The sequence below is a fragment of the Cariama cristata genome, unplaced genomic scaffold (genome assembly GCF_000690535.1).
Source record: "Cariama cristata isolate BGI_N322 unplaced genomic scaffold, ASM69053v1 scaffold1174, whole genome shotgun sequence".
Taxonomy (NCBI): domain Eukaryota; kingdom Metazoa; phylum Chordata; class Aves; order Cariamiformes; family Cariamidae; genus Cariama; species Cariama cristata.
The window spans coordinates 13,309-28,775 of NW_009613262.1; the positions used below are offsets into that span (position 1 = coordinate 13,309).

The 15,467-nt window shown below is 49.9% G+C and overlaps 1 protein-coding gene across 1 annotated transcript; it reads left to right on the forward strand.

Annotated features, from left to right (window-relative positions):
* The first annotated feature begins 3,352 nt into the window (after positions 1–3,352).
* On the forward strand, positions 3,353–15,228 carry LOC104154566 (chromosome unknown open reading frame, human C14orf105). Its single transcript, XM_009698931.1, has 6 exons — positions 3,353–3,569; positions 6,643–6,719; positions 10,815–10,901; positions 11,601–11,699; positions 12,128–12,293; positions 14,981–15,228. Exons 1-6 carry the CDS (start codon positions 3,353–3,355, stop codon positions 15,226–15,228), a joined length of 894 nt encoding a protein of 297 aa, XP_009697233.1.
* Positions 15,229–15,467: the final 239 nt, after the last annotated feature.

A 15,467-nucleotide genomic window follows, 5' to 3' on the forward strand; every position in this document is an offset into this window, starting at 1 on the left:
CTGCGTACTTCCCATCTCCTCCTCTGCCTGTGTTTTTTGTAATTTAGAACTCATTTTTAAGGAGTAGTTTTAAGGCAGAGGCAATCGGCTGTTAAAGTTGGATGTTAGACTAGTGCCCCATGCTGAATCCTCCCCTTGGTTCACCTTTTCTCCATGGGTGGGTAACAACCTCTGCTCCTCGGTGGGAAAACGCCCTGCCCCAAGTCATAGCACTGCCCTACCCATCAGCTTTTCCCAGTATCTTCCTTACAACAAGGGCACCAGAGCACTTAGGGGTCAATGATTTCATTTTGACTACAAGAAGTTTGCTGGAAAATCCAGTTCTGGCAAGATCAGTATCGCTTACAGGTTCCAGCTGAACTTGGTGGAGGGTTTCAGGCAAAAAATGAAATGGGAGAAAGGCGTAAAGAATTTCCAACTCTCCTGGGTGGGACCACGTGCTGTCCCTAACGCCAGTGTACAGGACCAAAGCTCCTTCCAGCCCCATGATTCTACAGCACAGTGCTTGGGAATCAAACTGAACTTTAAATACAGATAAAAGGCTGCATTAAATAAACCCCCAGTTAAAGAAAAGGATGAGCTTCACGTTACCAGGAGAGCAGTGATGAAGCCAGCCTGAAGCTCAGGCATACCTTTAGGAAGCATTTCTTTACCAAGAGGGTGGTCAAACACTGGAACAGGCTTCCTAGAGAGGTGGTCAATGCCCCAAGCCTGTCGGTGTTTAAGAGGCATTTGGACAATGCCCTTAACAGCGTGCTTTAACTTTTGGTCAGCCCTGAATTGGTCAGGCAGTTGGACTCGATGATCGTTGTAGGTCCCTTCCAACTGAAATAGTCTGGCCTGTTCTACTTCAACACATCCTTCCCCCCCATCAAACGCCATCAGTTGGTGTTAAAGGCAGGTTTAAGGGAAGGGGTTAGCACAGCACGACTTTGTGCTGTAGCAGGGGCTGCCGCCGCTCGCTCTGGAGCTGAGCAGGTTGATACGATGCCAGTAGCCACAATGTCCACAAATCCACAACCACCACACGTGCAGAGCTCCCCCAGCAAATCCCCTGGCATCCACACAACACCCTGCACAGCCACGGTCCAGAGAGCCCAGGTGAAGGTGCAAAGGGGTAATTTTGGCACAGCAGTTGCAAGTGGTAACATTTGGGAGCCTCTTCCAGTACCATTGGGCCCTTCTGGGACCCAGTTTAACCCCAAACTTGCCCTCGGTTTGCCCTAGCGACCTGCAGAAAGGGCATCTTTTTGCAGCCTGCCTTCCTCCCCTCACCCCAAACCCACAGCTGCTGCTCTTGGTCCTCTTTGCTTTACAAAGTAAAGGCATGTGGAGATCAAAGTGCAGCTCCTAAGTAAACAGATGCTGAGATTTTAGGGATTTGCTGGGAGATACTGGTCATTAACTGATGCAGCAAGGTGCTACACAGTGCTGTCAGGCCAACATCCTTGGGCACGTATAGCACAGAGCTGTATCGCAGCAGAGGAGGTGAGATCTTGCGCTCACGAACCAGCCAGAAGGATACTGCATCACCTTTAAATGCAGAGAGGAGCACCTCCTTACCCAGAGTTGAAGTGCTTGGAGCAGCATCAACCTCAGGTACGTCTGTCCCTTTGCAATCCCCTTCCCTAAATCACTGTACGACAGGCCGTGGTGCCACCTTGCATAGCAAGTGGGGAAACCCATATGGCTTGGAAAGAAACCTGGCCAAGAGAGGGAGTTTGGTGGCAAGGGGAGCAGGAGGGACTCTGTAAGGACTTCAACAGGGCCAAGGCCACGGCCAAGCATTGCACCCAGGTGAAACACCCAGATACGACACAATGGGTGCTAGCTTTAACATCCACCTTGGTTTTCCACTGCTCCGACACATCCATCATTGCGTTTAATTCACAGCTTTCCCAAGCTGCTTAACAGGAATGACCTGTTCTCAGCAGGGGAGGGGGAAGAAAAAAAAAAATTAATGGAAAAATAGACATTAAGCATTGAGAAACTGGGGAGGGAAGCAGGGTGTTGATTTTACATTCTCATTTGAAAAGAAGAAGGAAAAAAAAACCAGACTAAGCTACTCTGCTCACCTTGCGCCCTATGTGACGCATTGTAAAGCAAAGTCACGAGTGATGTTGGTGCTTTGTAGCTGCAAACACGAACCCATTGGGTTGCTCTAGGGATGAATAATTTCTTCTGGAAGGTGCCACCCCTTGCCGGTGGCATTTTGCAGCTCAAAACCTCCCCATTTCAATCAAGGGGGAGTCGAGTGGTTCATCCGTGGATCTACTGGCCACGAGTGCTGGACGCTTGGCTCTGCCGAGACCCTCATTTCCCTGTGTGACCCTCCTCTCAGCACTCCTCTCCCAAGAGAAAATCCAAAAGAGGTCCCAATCACTCCACACCTATACAGGATCCCTCCAGGAATCCGAGTGGGATAAGGTTCTGCTAAATGAACCCCAGGTCTGACGCCAGTTTTGGCTTTCCTTCACGCTCCTGGTGTTTGCTGGTTTCCACGTGTTTCACAGCAGAGCCCACAGGTGCTCTGAGCTCTTCCCACAACCTTACTCCTGCCACAAAACCTACCCTGCGATATTAATCTTCTTGTATAAATCATCCTCCTTACTTATTTTCCAACCACTCCACCTTGGAAATGAATGGTTCCCTACAGCTCTGAGGAAAGCGTGCCCTCTGAACCCCCCTCATACACCTTGGGAGCAGATGGAGAAGTGCGGATCTTTCCCTTATGCACCAGTTCTGCTGCGTTTGGCCCAATCCTGCACCAACTCCAAATGACTCACTTTGACTGACTTTTTCAGGTGGGTTTGTGCTAGACCTACATTTTTTCCAGCAGTGCCGGTAGGAGCAAGGGTGGTGGATGCTCCTCGGCAAGGTCCTGCCCCCAGGCTGCTTCTCCCATGAAGGGTGGGAGATGCTTTAACCCTTCTGGTGCTCCAAGGATTGAATTTCCTTCCAAAACCTGACGGTTTACTAAAAGAGCTGCTTGTAGAAAAATCTCCGGGTCAGCCAACAGCCAGCTGAGTTGGTGCCCCTGGTTGAAAAAAAAATCACTTGTAGGCAAAAAACAAAGCTTCCCTGGGGTTTGGCGCTGGCTCCGTGAGCTCTTTTGCACTTCTCCATCAACAGCAGCCACCTCTCATCCCCGCGGGGGAATGGCCAGGGATGGGTCAATGTTTAACCGAGCTGGGAAGGACATGTGGGCATGTCCGTAGGAGTCAGCCCTGGCCTCGGCAGCCAGCAGGGTGCTCCCGGGGCCCCATGGTCGCTCACAAAGATCTCTCCATGTTCAGGGAGGACGGTGCATGAGGGGCTTTTCCTTCTCCTTTCAAAGTCACCGTTCTGCAAAATGGGCCTGAGTTCTTCCAAGGCGCACCCCAAAGTGACCAAGGTGGCACCGATGTGTGCCAGGGAGGACCTGCCCGCTCTCACCACCCCAAACCAGCTCCCTGGCACGCCAGGACAGCCCAGCCTGCACCTGCCGGCCGTGGTGGAGTGGGGAAATCCCACCTTCCACTGGGAACTTCCACCTCTCCGGGAGACCTGGCATGGGAGAGCCTCTGCAGGTAAGGTCATCACTGAATTATGGTGAAGAGCAGGGCAGAGAACCCAGGGGCATCAGCTGGGGCTGTGGGCTTGCTCGCTGCAGTGCGGGGTGGGTGTAGATGTGTGCACGTGCCATTCGGCATCAGTAGCTTTTTCACATTTCCAGGATATTTTAGCTTTAGGAAAAACCCACAGCCTATTTTGGAAAGCACCTCAGCCACCAGAGCCCAGATCCCAGGCTCGTTAATCCCATCAGTCGTCCACCCCAGGGACAGCCCCACTCCCCAGCATCGACCTGGCATGCAATGACACCAGCCCCTGTCCGAGCAAGCCCTCCTTCTATAACTCCCAGTCATACACCCGTCCTGCTCACCTGCTGCCCCTGGGCATATCGATATCATTAGCTTAATTAGAATTAGAGTCTGGGTAATGTGCTCAGCCAGTAAAACTCGGCATTAAAATAAATTATAGCCACGTCTTGCACAGGGCTAATTTCATAAGCCAAGAGGCAGAGGAAGGCAAACAGCGTAGCTGCGTGTGTTTTTCCTACAAGCGGCATCGTGCAGCCTCTCCCACAGCCTTTCACAGCAGGGTTTAAACTCCGTCCATACCCAAACCCTTCCCCGAGGCAAGGAAGGAGGTTTGCACCCATCTGCAAGCGGACGCGTAGCTCTGTACAATGAGTTGGATGGCGACGAACGGCTTCCCACAGCCGTGTTAGGTCAACGAAGGGAGAAAGCCCCACGAATGCCAACGTGGTGTCAGAAAGGGCAACGTGGAGCAAGGAGGATCTGCAGCCCCAGCACCCTCCTCCTCTCTTTTCCATTTCCAAAAATGAATTTTGGACACACACTGACCAGCGTTAAGCACCTCTGCTTCACCAGGGGCTGGATATTTCCTTCAGGATCATCCGCCACGAGGCATCAGGAATAGGTGAAAGCAAATAAACCTCTGGCACGATAGCAATGACGCTTCTGGAGCTGGAGGTCCTGGGGTGAATACAGATCAGGTCTGGCTGTACAACAGGGGGTTTCAAGTACTTCATGACAGCAAGAACAACCAAATATTCCTGTTCTGGAAAATTATCATCACTGGGTATTTAAGCAGTGCTTGTAAGACATGTGTACTTTTATAAAAAAAACCCACACTTTTAAATCCCCTCAATAAATGTCATTTTCTATTACTTTTCATTTTCAGAAATAAAAAGAGTATGCTCAAGAGTACTTGAGCGATGTATTAACTTGAGCTGCTGTCTAAATAAGCAAAGCCTCCAAGAGAATAGGTTTTATTTGGTTTATAAGGGTTCATCTTGGCTTGTGTTAAATCCTGCTTCCTCCAGTGGGGAGAACTTGTTGCTACTAAAGTGCAAGGGTAAAAAATAAAAGTCATGAGAATGACTTCAGCTTGGGCCCCGTGCCCCCTCGGAGGTGGCTGTGCGGTGGGACGATGCTCCCTCCCCGCCAGCATCGCGTGGGTCTGCCAGGGACCGAGCAGGTTTGGGGACAGCGAGCACTTGGCTCCCAGTTCTGTATCTGCAGAGGATAAAGGCAAATCTCCTAAAAGACACACGCATGGATACAATGAAAGGGAATAATTTAAATGTATTTTTAAAAAAAAAAATCTCATTGCCAGAACAAGCTTCTCTCAAGCCCCAGCCCCTTGCCTGTGCCAGGTCCCACATTCCCAGCACCGTGAAGCACCTCCTTATGTTTTACTTCCCCCTTAGAAATTCTTTATGCACTAATTAGTCCTGCAGATTAAGAGTCAATAACTTAATAACCCCCTCTTTTGCTATTTCAAGCTGCTATTTCAGCGTGTGCTCCCTGGCAGCTGAAGTCTGTCTCCGGAGGAGACATCTACGCTCAAAACGTTCACTTCAGGTGCCCATTCCTGCATGTGTGGAGCAGCCACGGCTTTGCTCAGCGGTTAATGATTGTTGGTGCTCTGCAGAGCCCAGCAATCATTTATCCGATGGAGTTACCGTCTCCTCCCATACCCCAGTGCCCTCCATCCATCACCTTCTCGCTTTCTTCTCCAAGAGCCCTGCCTTGGCAATCTTCCACAGGGCTCATTTAAAGGGACCGCTGAAGTGCCCCATAAGGCGACCTCCAAATTCTTATTTATTTCTTTTTTTTTTAACATAACTATTAACTTTGTCATCAACTATAACGTAATTCCTGCACTTTATCCCCAGTTCTCCTCCCCTGTAGACACCTCAGGGTTCTCGCCATGCGGGAGCAGGAGCTGCTCAGCAACGCCTCGCTCAACTCCACGTATAAAATGGCATTTGAGTGCACCAAGACAGCTTTTGGGGAGAATAGGTGGGATAGAGAAACTTTTTTGTAAAAGAAAAAAAAAAATAAACAGAAGGCAGTGGCGTCCACTCGAGAGCACCAGCGCAGAACGGACCCGAGCCCAGATCACGTTCAGGCCTCAGCGACAGCACTGCTTTAATAAATAACAGGCGATCGCTGGTGTGTAACACGTCATTTTGGGCTGATTTCCAAAGATTAGAGTCTGTGATTGTACCGCTTAACCCACTACCTTCTGAACCCACTTGGCGAGCTGTAGCCCAGCTCTGCTGTGGTCAGTAAAATGATCAGAGATATTTCTCAGTTCCACCAAAAAATATCAATAATAAAGCCCCGGGGACTGAGCAGCAAGAAAAGACCCAAACTGCTGCCTGTACCACACTTTAAAGGGGGAAACACAAAACTCACAGGTTTCTTGGCCAGCTGATGGCCATGGGAGGAGAGGAGGAGAAGAGGACCTTTGGCCACACAGGGGACCCAGGGAGGCCACAGGAGACACGGAGGATGGTTGCTGTCACATACAGGATGCATAAGAGGTTGTAGAGGGAAGCAGGAGAGGTACGTGGCAGACATTTGTTAGAAATCACAGGCACAGGTACATCCTCACTTTATTTGTGCAGCCAGTAGAATAATTTATACCATGTGTTACCAGTGTACACCAACTGAGACTTTAATGGGACACGCCAACCAAAAAATAGGGCAGAAAACTATTGCTAAGTCCAGCCTAGCAGTTGATGATCACCCAAAAATAACCTCATCCATTTCTTCTCTCTTCTTTTAGGGCCCCTTTCTTTCAACACTGTGACGGAAAAGGGAGAAACCAGCATCATTAAACAGCACCCGCCTCGAAGACCTCAAGTAAGGCGAGTTTGAAAAGCTCCCTATGAGTTGCTCTGATTGACCTGTGGACATGGGCTGTCCTGGGGACACGGGCACATGTCACAGCACCATGGTAGGGGAAACAAATAACCTACAGCAATGCTAGTAGGAGGTCCTACCTAGGGATGATCATCCCTAGGTGAGCTTTATCACCAGCCCAAGTTTGATACCTGGGGCACAGCAGATACGCTCACCACAGAGAGGTTGGTTTTGGTTCATTAGCACCAAGGCGAGGACTTCATCTTCTAATAAAAGCCAAAGAGTGGCCAACGCAGCAAGGCCCTGCCTTTGCCCTCCCTGCCTGACTCCATGGATCGTGCCTCGCTAGCCAGCCCTCGTGTGCTATGGAGACGTTCCACAAGGACACGTGTCCCAGCGCTGGGCATGAGGCCACCTCTCCTGTAACGACCCACTTGGTGGTGTCTGGGTACCCGCAGCCAAATCTTAGTGCTCCCATGGGGCTAATGTGGCCAGGACAGAGCCCTTTGCAAGAAGGAATCCAACTTGCATCACGTGGGGCTGGTTTTGGCGCTTCAGGCCAAATATCCCATCAAGGTCTGACATCAGCTTAGGGACAGAGCGCCAGGTAAAGCACACAGACGAGCTTTGCAATAGGGGCCAGTGGAAATACGCAATTATTTCAGGAATAGCTATGCATGCTGTGTACCTACACGTACCTTCACCTTCTCCCTTCAATAGCCTGGTATATGCATGTGCATACACACACACCTGTATATCTAGATATAAAATAAATAAAACAAACATAAAACAGCCCTGCTCACTCCACCTTGACCTCCTTCCCTTCCCCTTCCTGCACTTCCCAGATCCCTTCGCCTCCAAGCCCTGAAACCCACGACTCTACCTGACCTAGCAATCAGGTTTTTCCCCCCTACACAAGAGTTACCACAACATAACTAAAGCTCCAGAAATATCTCTGTATCCCTATAATTTACTGCAGAAGAGGGAAGGAAATGCGGCTGACGTACCATGCTGCACAAGGATTAGAGTTGCTATTTCATCTTTTTTAAAAAGTGACAAGAAGCCTTCCACATGCATTTTCTGTGCGGATATTTTTCTGCACCAGTGCTTTTATACAATGCAAAACCTGGGTGAGGCTCAGGCCTCAGGGAGTCCCCATCACGTGCTCGCAGGGCTAAGTTGGAGCTGCACTACCAGAGCTGTACACCTTTTGCCACAGATCCTGCACCGGTGCTTTTATACAATACAAAACCTGGGTGAGGCTCAGGCCTCGGAGAGTCCCCATCACGTGCTCGCAGGGCTAAATTGGAGCTGCATTACCAGAGCTGTACACCTTTTGCCACAGATTATGTTATTTAAAACCCAAACGCAGAGAACCATGCTGCTTTCTCTGCTCTACCTGAATTTTCGTTGCTTCTCCACACCCTCCCAAGCCAGCCAGCAACGCCTTCCAACTTCCCATCTCTTACCTGCTCACCGTTGAGGATGCAAAGCTACCAATGTCTGAGATTTTCTCCCTCCCTCCCTGTGTGCCCACAGAGGGTCAGGGAGGGACATCGGGGACACCAGGCTCAGCCCCGCTCTGGATGCCCCAGACCTGCAGCTCCCCAACTTTGCTCCTCAGATCTTTCTCTTTCAGAGCTCCTGCTTGAGGCTTTTGGCTGCATTTTTTCTCTGCAGCTTGGTCCAGGCCTGGGGTTTCCAAAACTGAGAACAAACAGGGCTCAGAAGAATAAAATCAGGTAGGAAAAGGGAATAACTTGGTACACCAGCACAGGTACACCAGGGCATTCTGCTTGGGGAAGCACTCAGCTACTGGAAATAACCCACTCCCACCACGCTCTCATTCAGGCAGGACTTTCAATTAGCAATTAAGGACCAAAGCTATACCTCTAAGAGGTCCCAGCTGCATGGGGCACATCAGCAACCTAATTAGGCAGCTGGAGGGAGTCCTCAGTGATGGGTGGTTGGGGATAAAGACAGGCAAACACATTTCTTGGCTGTTTAACCCATGAGAGATGTATTTGCCCTGACTGGCTGTGTGCTTCTCTGTAGCACTCCTGTAGATGATGGGTCAGCCCAGCACTGGGTGAAGCTTGGAGCAGCCCTGGGACTGCCCTGGGTTACACCAGCACCGAGCTGCTCCTCGGCTGTCCATGCTGGTCATCTTCCTTCCCAGCCACCTATATAACCTCTTGCAATTCAAATCCTTGGGGGAACATCTCCCTGCACTGCTTGGAGAGCCCCGTGTTTCTCCTGAGAGCATCTCCGCTCTCCCAAAACTTTGGGAGAGCATCTCTGCTCTCTCAAAACTCCCAAGCCCTCTGCACATGTCCCACAACAGCAAACCTGCTGAAGCAGGGGTGGTTTGCTCAAACCTTCCTTGCTGTGATTAAGGTCTTTTTAATATAATAGAGACCAGAAGAGTCACCAGAAGGGATCATCAGTTAAACACCTTTCACTGAGGGCTGCGGCTCTGGCCAAGACTGGTGGCTTCAGAGAGCACGGGTGGCCACCAACTATTGAATAATGTGTCCCTGGATTTGGTGGGAGGATGAGGCAGCAGCACCTGGAATAAGCCCAGCTACACCCTGTGAACTGTCACGTGGAATCGCAGCCTCATTTAAAGTCTCCTCCCAGCATGTAATTTTTAGTCATTGATCTCCTTTCCATTACGGCTGTATTTGTGTATTATTAAAACACTGATAATACTTATTGCAGGGCAACACTGTTTTAATCCCACCCTGTGTTTCTGCCATTGCTGTTAGGGAGTGTAAACTGCACCAGCAAAAGCCCTTTTCCCTACTGGAATATTTTCAAAGACAGCAGAGCAGGATGACGTGGCCTTCTCAAGGACTTTTAGAGGATTTCAGTCAGAGAGTATTTCCAGAGAAAAATCCCGTGAGGTTCACAGAGACAAAAGAGTTGATTTTCCAGCCTGCGACACAACTTTAGCAGAAAACCTGAAACTTGGCTTCCCCACCAGGCGCAGCGAGATGAGCTGATAGATGCAGGAGTTTATTTGTCTTCAGCCACCCCACGCTGGTGGCCTTGGTGGCATCCAGGAAGGATGCACAGCCCGGACTGCAGTTTGTGGTGTCACATGCTGCCATCTAGTGCCATTTTTTTAAGCTTCATATTCAGTTTTGTGGGGGTTTTTTGATGCTAAGAGACATGTGAACTTGGCATTCAGGGCTGATGGGGAATTCCTCCTTTACATGATGTTGCTGACTTTTTTTCCTCCTGCGTTTTTGCACTGATTTACAGGATGCTTCAAAGTTACAGCTCAGGCTTTGGCAGCAGTTCGGTGCAGACAGTCAGAGACACGTCATCATTTATGGGACACTAGTTCGTATTCAAGGAGTTAATGATACATAAAGTTAAGTCAGGTCTTGCTGATGAAGTCCTTGCTCATGCTCCCCTTAATTTGTATGGAAGCCGCACTGAGCTCCCATCCTAGAAGGGCACACTAGCAATATCAAGGCATGAAATGACGCAGTGTCATCTAGTAGTTTGGCTTGGTTTGAGGAAGCAACTTAGCTCCTTAAGATAAAAGTCCATGCTCAGAACAGTCTGTAAAGCAAGTCTCTGCTCGCTTCCATTAACCACAGTTCTGCAGAGAAAGGTCTTACTTAGGCCAACGTAAAAGAGACTGGTTGGACAGAGGGAACGGTGCTCTGGGTCTCAGGTAACTGGGATCTGCCCTTGCATGACCTGCTAGGAGACTTTCTATTGAATTATGATACTTCTCCGTGCTTCAGCTTTGACATGAAGCCATCTGAGCTGATGTTTGTCTTCAGTCTGGTCTTGGCTGGAGACTTGGGCACCGTTGAGGCTCAAAGGGAAATACCTACATGGATGAAACTAATGTTGAACTGGGTTTTTGCTGCTTCGACTGTAATTCAGGAGATTCCCCCAGTTTTGCCCACTCCTGGAAGGCCAAAGGAGATGTTCACCTCACCGAGCAATCTCCTTTCTGTACCCCGAGCAGCTGGGCCAGAACTGGAGCTGGAAAAATGTCACGGTAGTTTCATATCAGGTTTTGTGATTGTGTGGAACAAGCAATGCTGAATATTATAAATATTGGACTTATAGAGGCTTGGACCTGCTGGCCCTCTGCAAGCAATCACTCCTGCAAAGCCCTGGAGTCAGCAAGAAGCGGCTGCAAGCCCAAAACCAAAGGTAAGCGTGTGGGTTGTGCCCCGTGCACGGGGCATTGCTGGCTGCAGGCTCCTTTCCCTCGCAGTTTGGGCACCCCAAAGAGCTGAAGTTGGTGTTTTACACTGGCTGCGCTCCTGTCCCTGGCTGAGCCCGGGAACCGACTGAAACACTGGTGTGTGAGTGAAAGGATAGAAAATAAGGGGAAAGTTTCTGAGTCTCCTGAATGACAGTTCCCTGGATGAGGCGGACATGCTGAGCCAGGACCTTAAATATTTTTGAGGCTAAAGGTTTGAGGACCACTTCTTTAACTGGCTGAGCAACTTGAACCCCCATCACTTGCAGTCGGCAGGGAGAAGGCTGCAAGTGCCGTGTGCCGTAAACACCTCCTGCAACCCCAAAAGTGAAGAAGTGGTTCCTGTCTTCAGATCATGAGATGATCTTGGATAGCTGACTCAAAGCGGTAACACCTTGGGGGGCAGAAGCATGTATACATTGTTTTAACAAAGATTTTTTTCCAACATGTCCCAGAGCTGTGAGATAAACTGCAAGCGCATTGAAAACCTGTGATAAATTGCTGCAAGTTGGCTATGCAGGGAAAAACTCGCTGCCTTTATCTGGGGAGCGCCTGAGGGGCCAGGCATGGGTTTGCGAACTGGTGGTTGTTCCTTTCTCTTTTGGAAAACGCAGATGTATTTATTTATGTTTTTAAATACCTCGTAGGTTCTGGAGAAGAGGGGACAAAGCCTGAGACAGCTCCCTGGCAGGCGGCAGCACTTGCACAAGCTGCAGATGCTGGACCTGACCCGCAGGCGCCGAGAGGTAATGATGAGATGGATTTGGGGAGAGGCTGGGGCTTCCCCTCTTGGACAAGGGTCTGTCCATCCCCAGTGTCTCTCCCATGGAGCAGGAGGCTTAAAGCCTCTTGCTGGGAAGGACAAACAAAGCTTTCCCAGTGGCTCAGGTAGAGCAGAGGTGGGGAGCATCTCCAGGGCCCCTGTGATCAGTAATTACTTCTGATTTTTCCAACACTTTGCCCTCATTTGGCCGTGGCTCATGAGGAAACCAAAAATCTCTGTCCGGGTCATGTTCTGTCACGTACTCAGTTTGGCAAATACCATTTGCTCAAGTTAAGTTACTCGACTGTGTAATTATTTGCAGCACCAACCCCCTAATGATACGCTGCATCGAGCTGTTAAAACGTGTTTGCTCCTCTGCTGCTTGTGTTGATGACTCGTTTGCAAACCCAGGCAGAGCTGAAGCGAAATCTCCACAGGGAGGCAAAAATCAATAAACAAAAAATCAGGGAATTCAGCCCAAAGAAAGTCCTTGACACTCTCCAGAGAGGCGACAGTGCCGAAAGCCGAGACCTCATCCCTGCTGAGCACAATCAATGTTTTCATGGAGACGACCGTGGTAAGTAGAATAAATTTCCATGGAGATGTAAAACTCACCAGCCTCTTAAATGTCATCAGAGAAGTTTCCCTATGGAAGCTGCTTCCACTCCTCCATCTCCTGCAGTGACACGGTGCAAGTTCAAAAGACTCTGGGGGAGAAGGTTGGGAGATGTGTTTGTAAGGCAAAGCGTTGGGATGCCTCAGAACAGGGCGCAGGTCTCTGGGCTGCTTCTCTGATAGCATCCAAACAGACCTGAGCAGATGTGAATTAAGAGCCATAGGTTAGCCATAGGGGCATAAACCCCAAATCCTCAGGGCCAGGCCCCTGCAGGAGCAGGTTCCCACTGGTAGCAGAGCCTTAGCTTGTCCCACATGTCCCCTGCACAGCAAACTGGGTGTGAGGACAGAGGGTGTCACTGGCATCTCACATCCTTGGAGAGTCAGGAGGTCCATCAGGCAAAAGCGTCCCAGGAGGTGAGCATATGGACCAGTGCATAGGTGAACATCCACGGGCTGGGGCAAACCTCTGAAGCTCCACCAACATGATGGCCAAAGGGGTGAAGGAGAAAAAAAATTGAAAACAACTGCCTGAAAGTCAACCCTTTCACCAGGTTTTGCCCCTTTCCCTCTGTCCCAGCATGGGATGCCTCCTGCCTGAGCCTGGGGTGTGCTCATGGGGACACAGGCTATGAAAACATCACAGCGGTCACTCTGGCGGGGTTGGCAGAAGTCAATTAAAACTTGCCCTGCCAGCTTTTCTTTAAGCTCTTCCTCTGGCAGAGTCTCTACTGCAATATGCATCCCTCCTCAGCTGGGGGGCCAAAGCCAAGCCCCAGCCCCACGCTGACCCAGCGATTGCCCCGTGCAGCCGCAGAGCTTGTCCCTTCCTGGAAGGACCACAGGGCTGAGCTGCTGGTAGCTGCAGTCATCAGTGGGTACACAACTACGTGGCTCCCCAGCAAAATATACCAGGGCATGTGGTGCAAACAACCAGCTGACATCTTCAGCTGGGGTCAAGCAGAGTGGGCTTCAGAAGAGCTCTTATACTGCACCAGGTTGGTTACATCTCAAATTTTTCTCTGGAGAAAGGAAATGAGATGTTCCCTTGCAGCCAAAGGGAAACCTGGATGATTTGAGATCACTGGTTATTTTCAGGGACCTTGTGAGACCGTTTTTTGGGAGGACAGTCAGCCTTGTCTCTCCCCCTTGACATGCATGATGGACTGAAGGAGAGTACCCACATAATTTTAGAGTGTTGAACCTTGCAGTTAGCTCTTCTCTGGCAGAGCACCCTTGAGCATGTTGGGAAGCTGGAACCTGGCTCAGCAGGAGAAAGAAATGGAGAATGAGCTGCTTGAGCAACAGCTGCCAGAGATTTGCTCCTGGCTTCATCATTGCACGGTCTCAATGCATCATTGCATTCAGTCTCAAGTTGCGCCAGGGGAGGTTCAGGCTGGATATTAGGAAGAACTTCTTCACTGTAAGGGTCGTTAGGCATTGGAACGGGCTCCCCAGGGAGGTGGTGGAGTCACCATCCCTGGAGGTGTTCAAAAAACGTTTAGATGTGGTGCTTTGAGACATGGTTTAATGGGTTTAGCGGGCATGGTGGCATTGGGTATATGGTTGGACTTGATCTTTGAGGTCTCTTCCAACCATAATGATTCTGTGATTCTATGATTCTATGGCCCACCAATATGTTGCATTTATATGCATGGTGTAGCCTCTGGACTCCCGCCATCCTTAAAGGACCATGGGGTAAATGCTACAGTCACTGAGGTTACTCACTTCTTCGGTTTAGTTTTATATGAAAACTGCTTCCCACTGACCAGAGCCGGGCAATTTCCATCGGAGATTTGCATCCCTCCGGGTGATACGTAATTAAGGTGAGATGTTCCCTGACAGATGATTTCCAGCCATAGCTCTCTGTTACTTTAAACATCTGATGTGAAAACACACCAGGTGAAATTCATTTCATGGTGATAGGTCTCAGCCTCCCTTGGGCACGTTGTCCTCTGCAGCCCACGTTGTAGCACAGGAGGGAGCACGGCACGGTCTGCGTGACAGCGACGCCAGCGAACACTGAGCAGGGGTTTCTCAGTCCCCTGCCCACCTCGAGGACAGGTGGGCAAAGTAGTGTAAATCTGGAGGGTTGACCTCCGGTGGTTTTGTGTTTGCAGTGGTTGGTGCAGGCTGGGGGGGTTGGAGATGCCAGGGCACACAAGGTGACCTCACTGTCCCTAACGAAGGGGAAATTGAAGTGAATCTCAGCCACCACTTCGTACTGACATCCCTGAAGTACAAACCTTGTTTGGCTTTGCTTGCACGTGACAGTTTTTTGCACAGGCTGGAAACTTATCACTGGGGGTAAAAATGCTTAAAACAGTGAAAAACTTGTCTCATAGTGAACTTTCACCAGGAGAAAGGGGAACAGACTTGCTTGCTCCTATTCCCTCGTGTTTCTTCACCTCAGCTCTCTTCTGCTTGGGGATAAACCCATGCTGCCTCTTGCCAGACTCCATAATTTCACCAAATATAATCCTGAGTATATGATACCTTACCCTCCCCAACCCCGAGCATGGGGTCTGGTCTTACAGGGATCTCTCAGGATCTTCTTTACATGCCTCCAGCTGCCCATAGCCATTTCCAGCTAAACTAGGCAACAGACTCCGCAAAATTATGATTTTTTTTTTTTTTTCTCTCCCCAAGGAAACACGTGGGGTGAAGGACTCTCCAGGCAGCATGATGGGGATGAACTCTCTCCAGGCAGGAGCAGGAAGGTTGACCTGTGGTTCTGCAAGGAGCCGCGGACGAGGGATCTCTTCTGGGACACCTCCAGCACAGGGTCCGAAGAGTGGGAAAGGGAAGAGAAGAAGTTTTACCGCAAACCTACGCTTGTGAGAACCAAAACGGAGAGAGTTTCTCTCTTTGATGACTTCTTTGATAGGGATTTCTAGTGGCTTGGGGCGAGAAGGAGGTGCTGAAAAAACAAGCCCCAGCTCTGGTGGGGATGAAACCCCCCCAGACGGATGGACTGAGGGTAGAGACACGATGTTTGCAGTATGTGGCGTTTCTGGGAGTACGGGTCAGCGGATAGGACAGCTGGAAATGAGGAGATCACTGATGTGGAGTAAATACTGACTGTCAGGGTTATGTGGCCCAATCAAAATATCTGGGCGGAAAGATGGCTTGGACT

Coding starts and splice junctions, on each gene's coding strand:
- LOC104154566 (XM_009698931.1), top strand. CDS start 3,353: ATGGGCCTGAGTTCTTCCAAGGCGCACCCCAAAGTGACCAAGGTGGCA. Junction 3,570..6,642: donor GCATGGGAGAGCCTCTGCAG/GTAAGGTCATCA, acceptor CTCTTCTTTTAG/GGCCCCTTTCTTTCAACACT. Junction 6,720..10,814: donor ACCCGCCTCGAAGACCTCAA/GTAAGGCGAGTT, acceptor TTGGACTTATAG/AGGCTTGGACCTGCTGGCCC.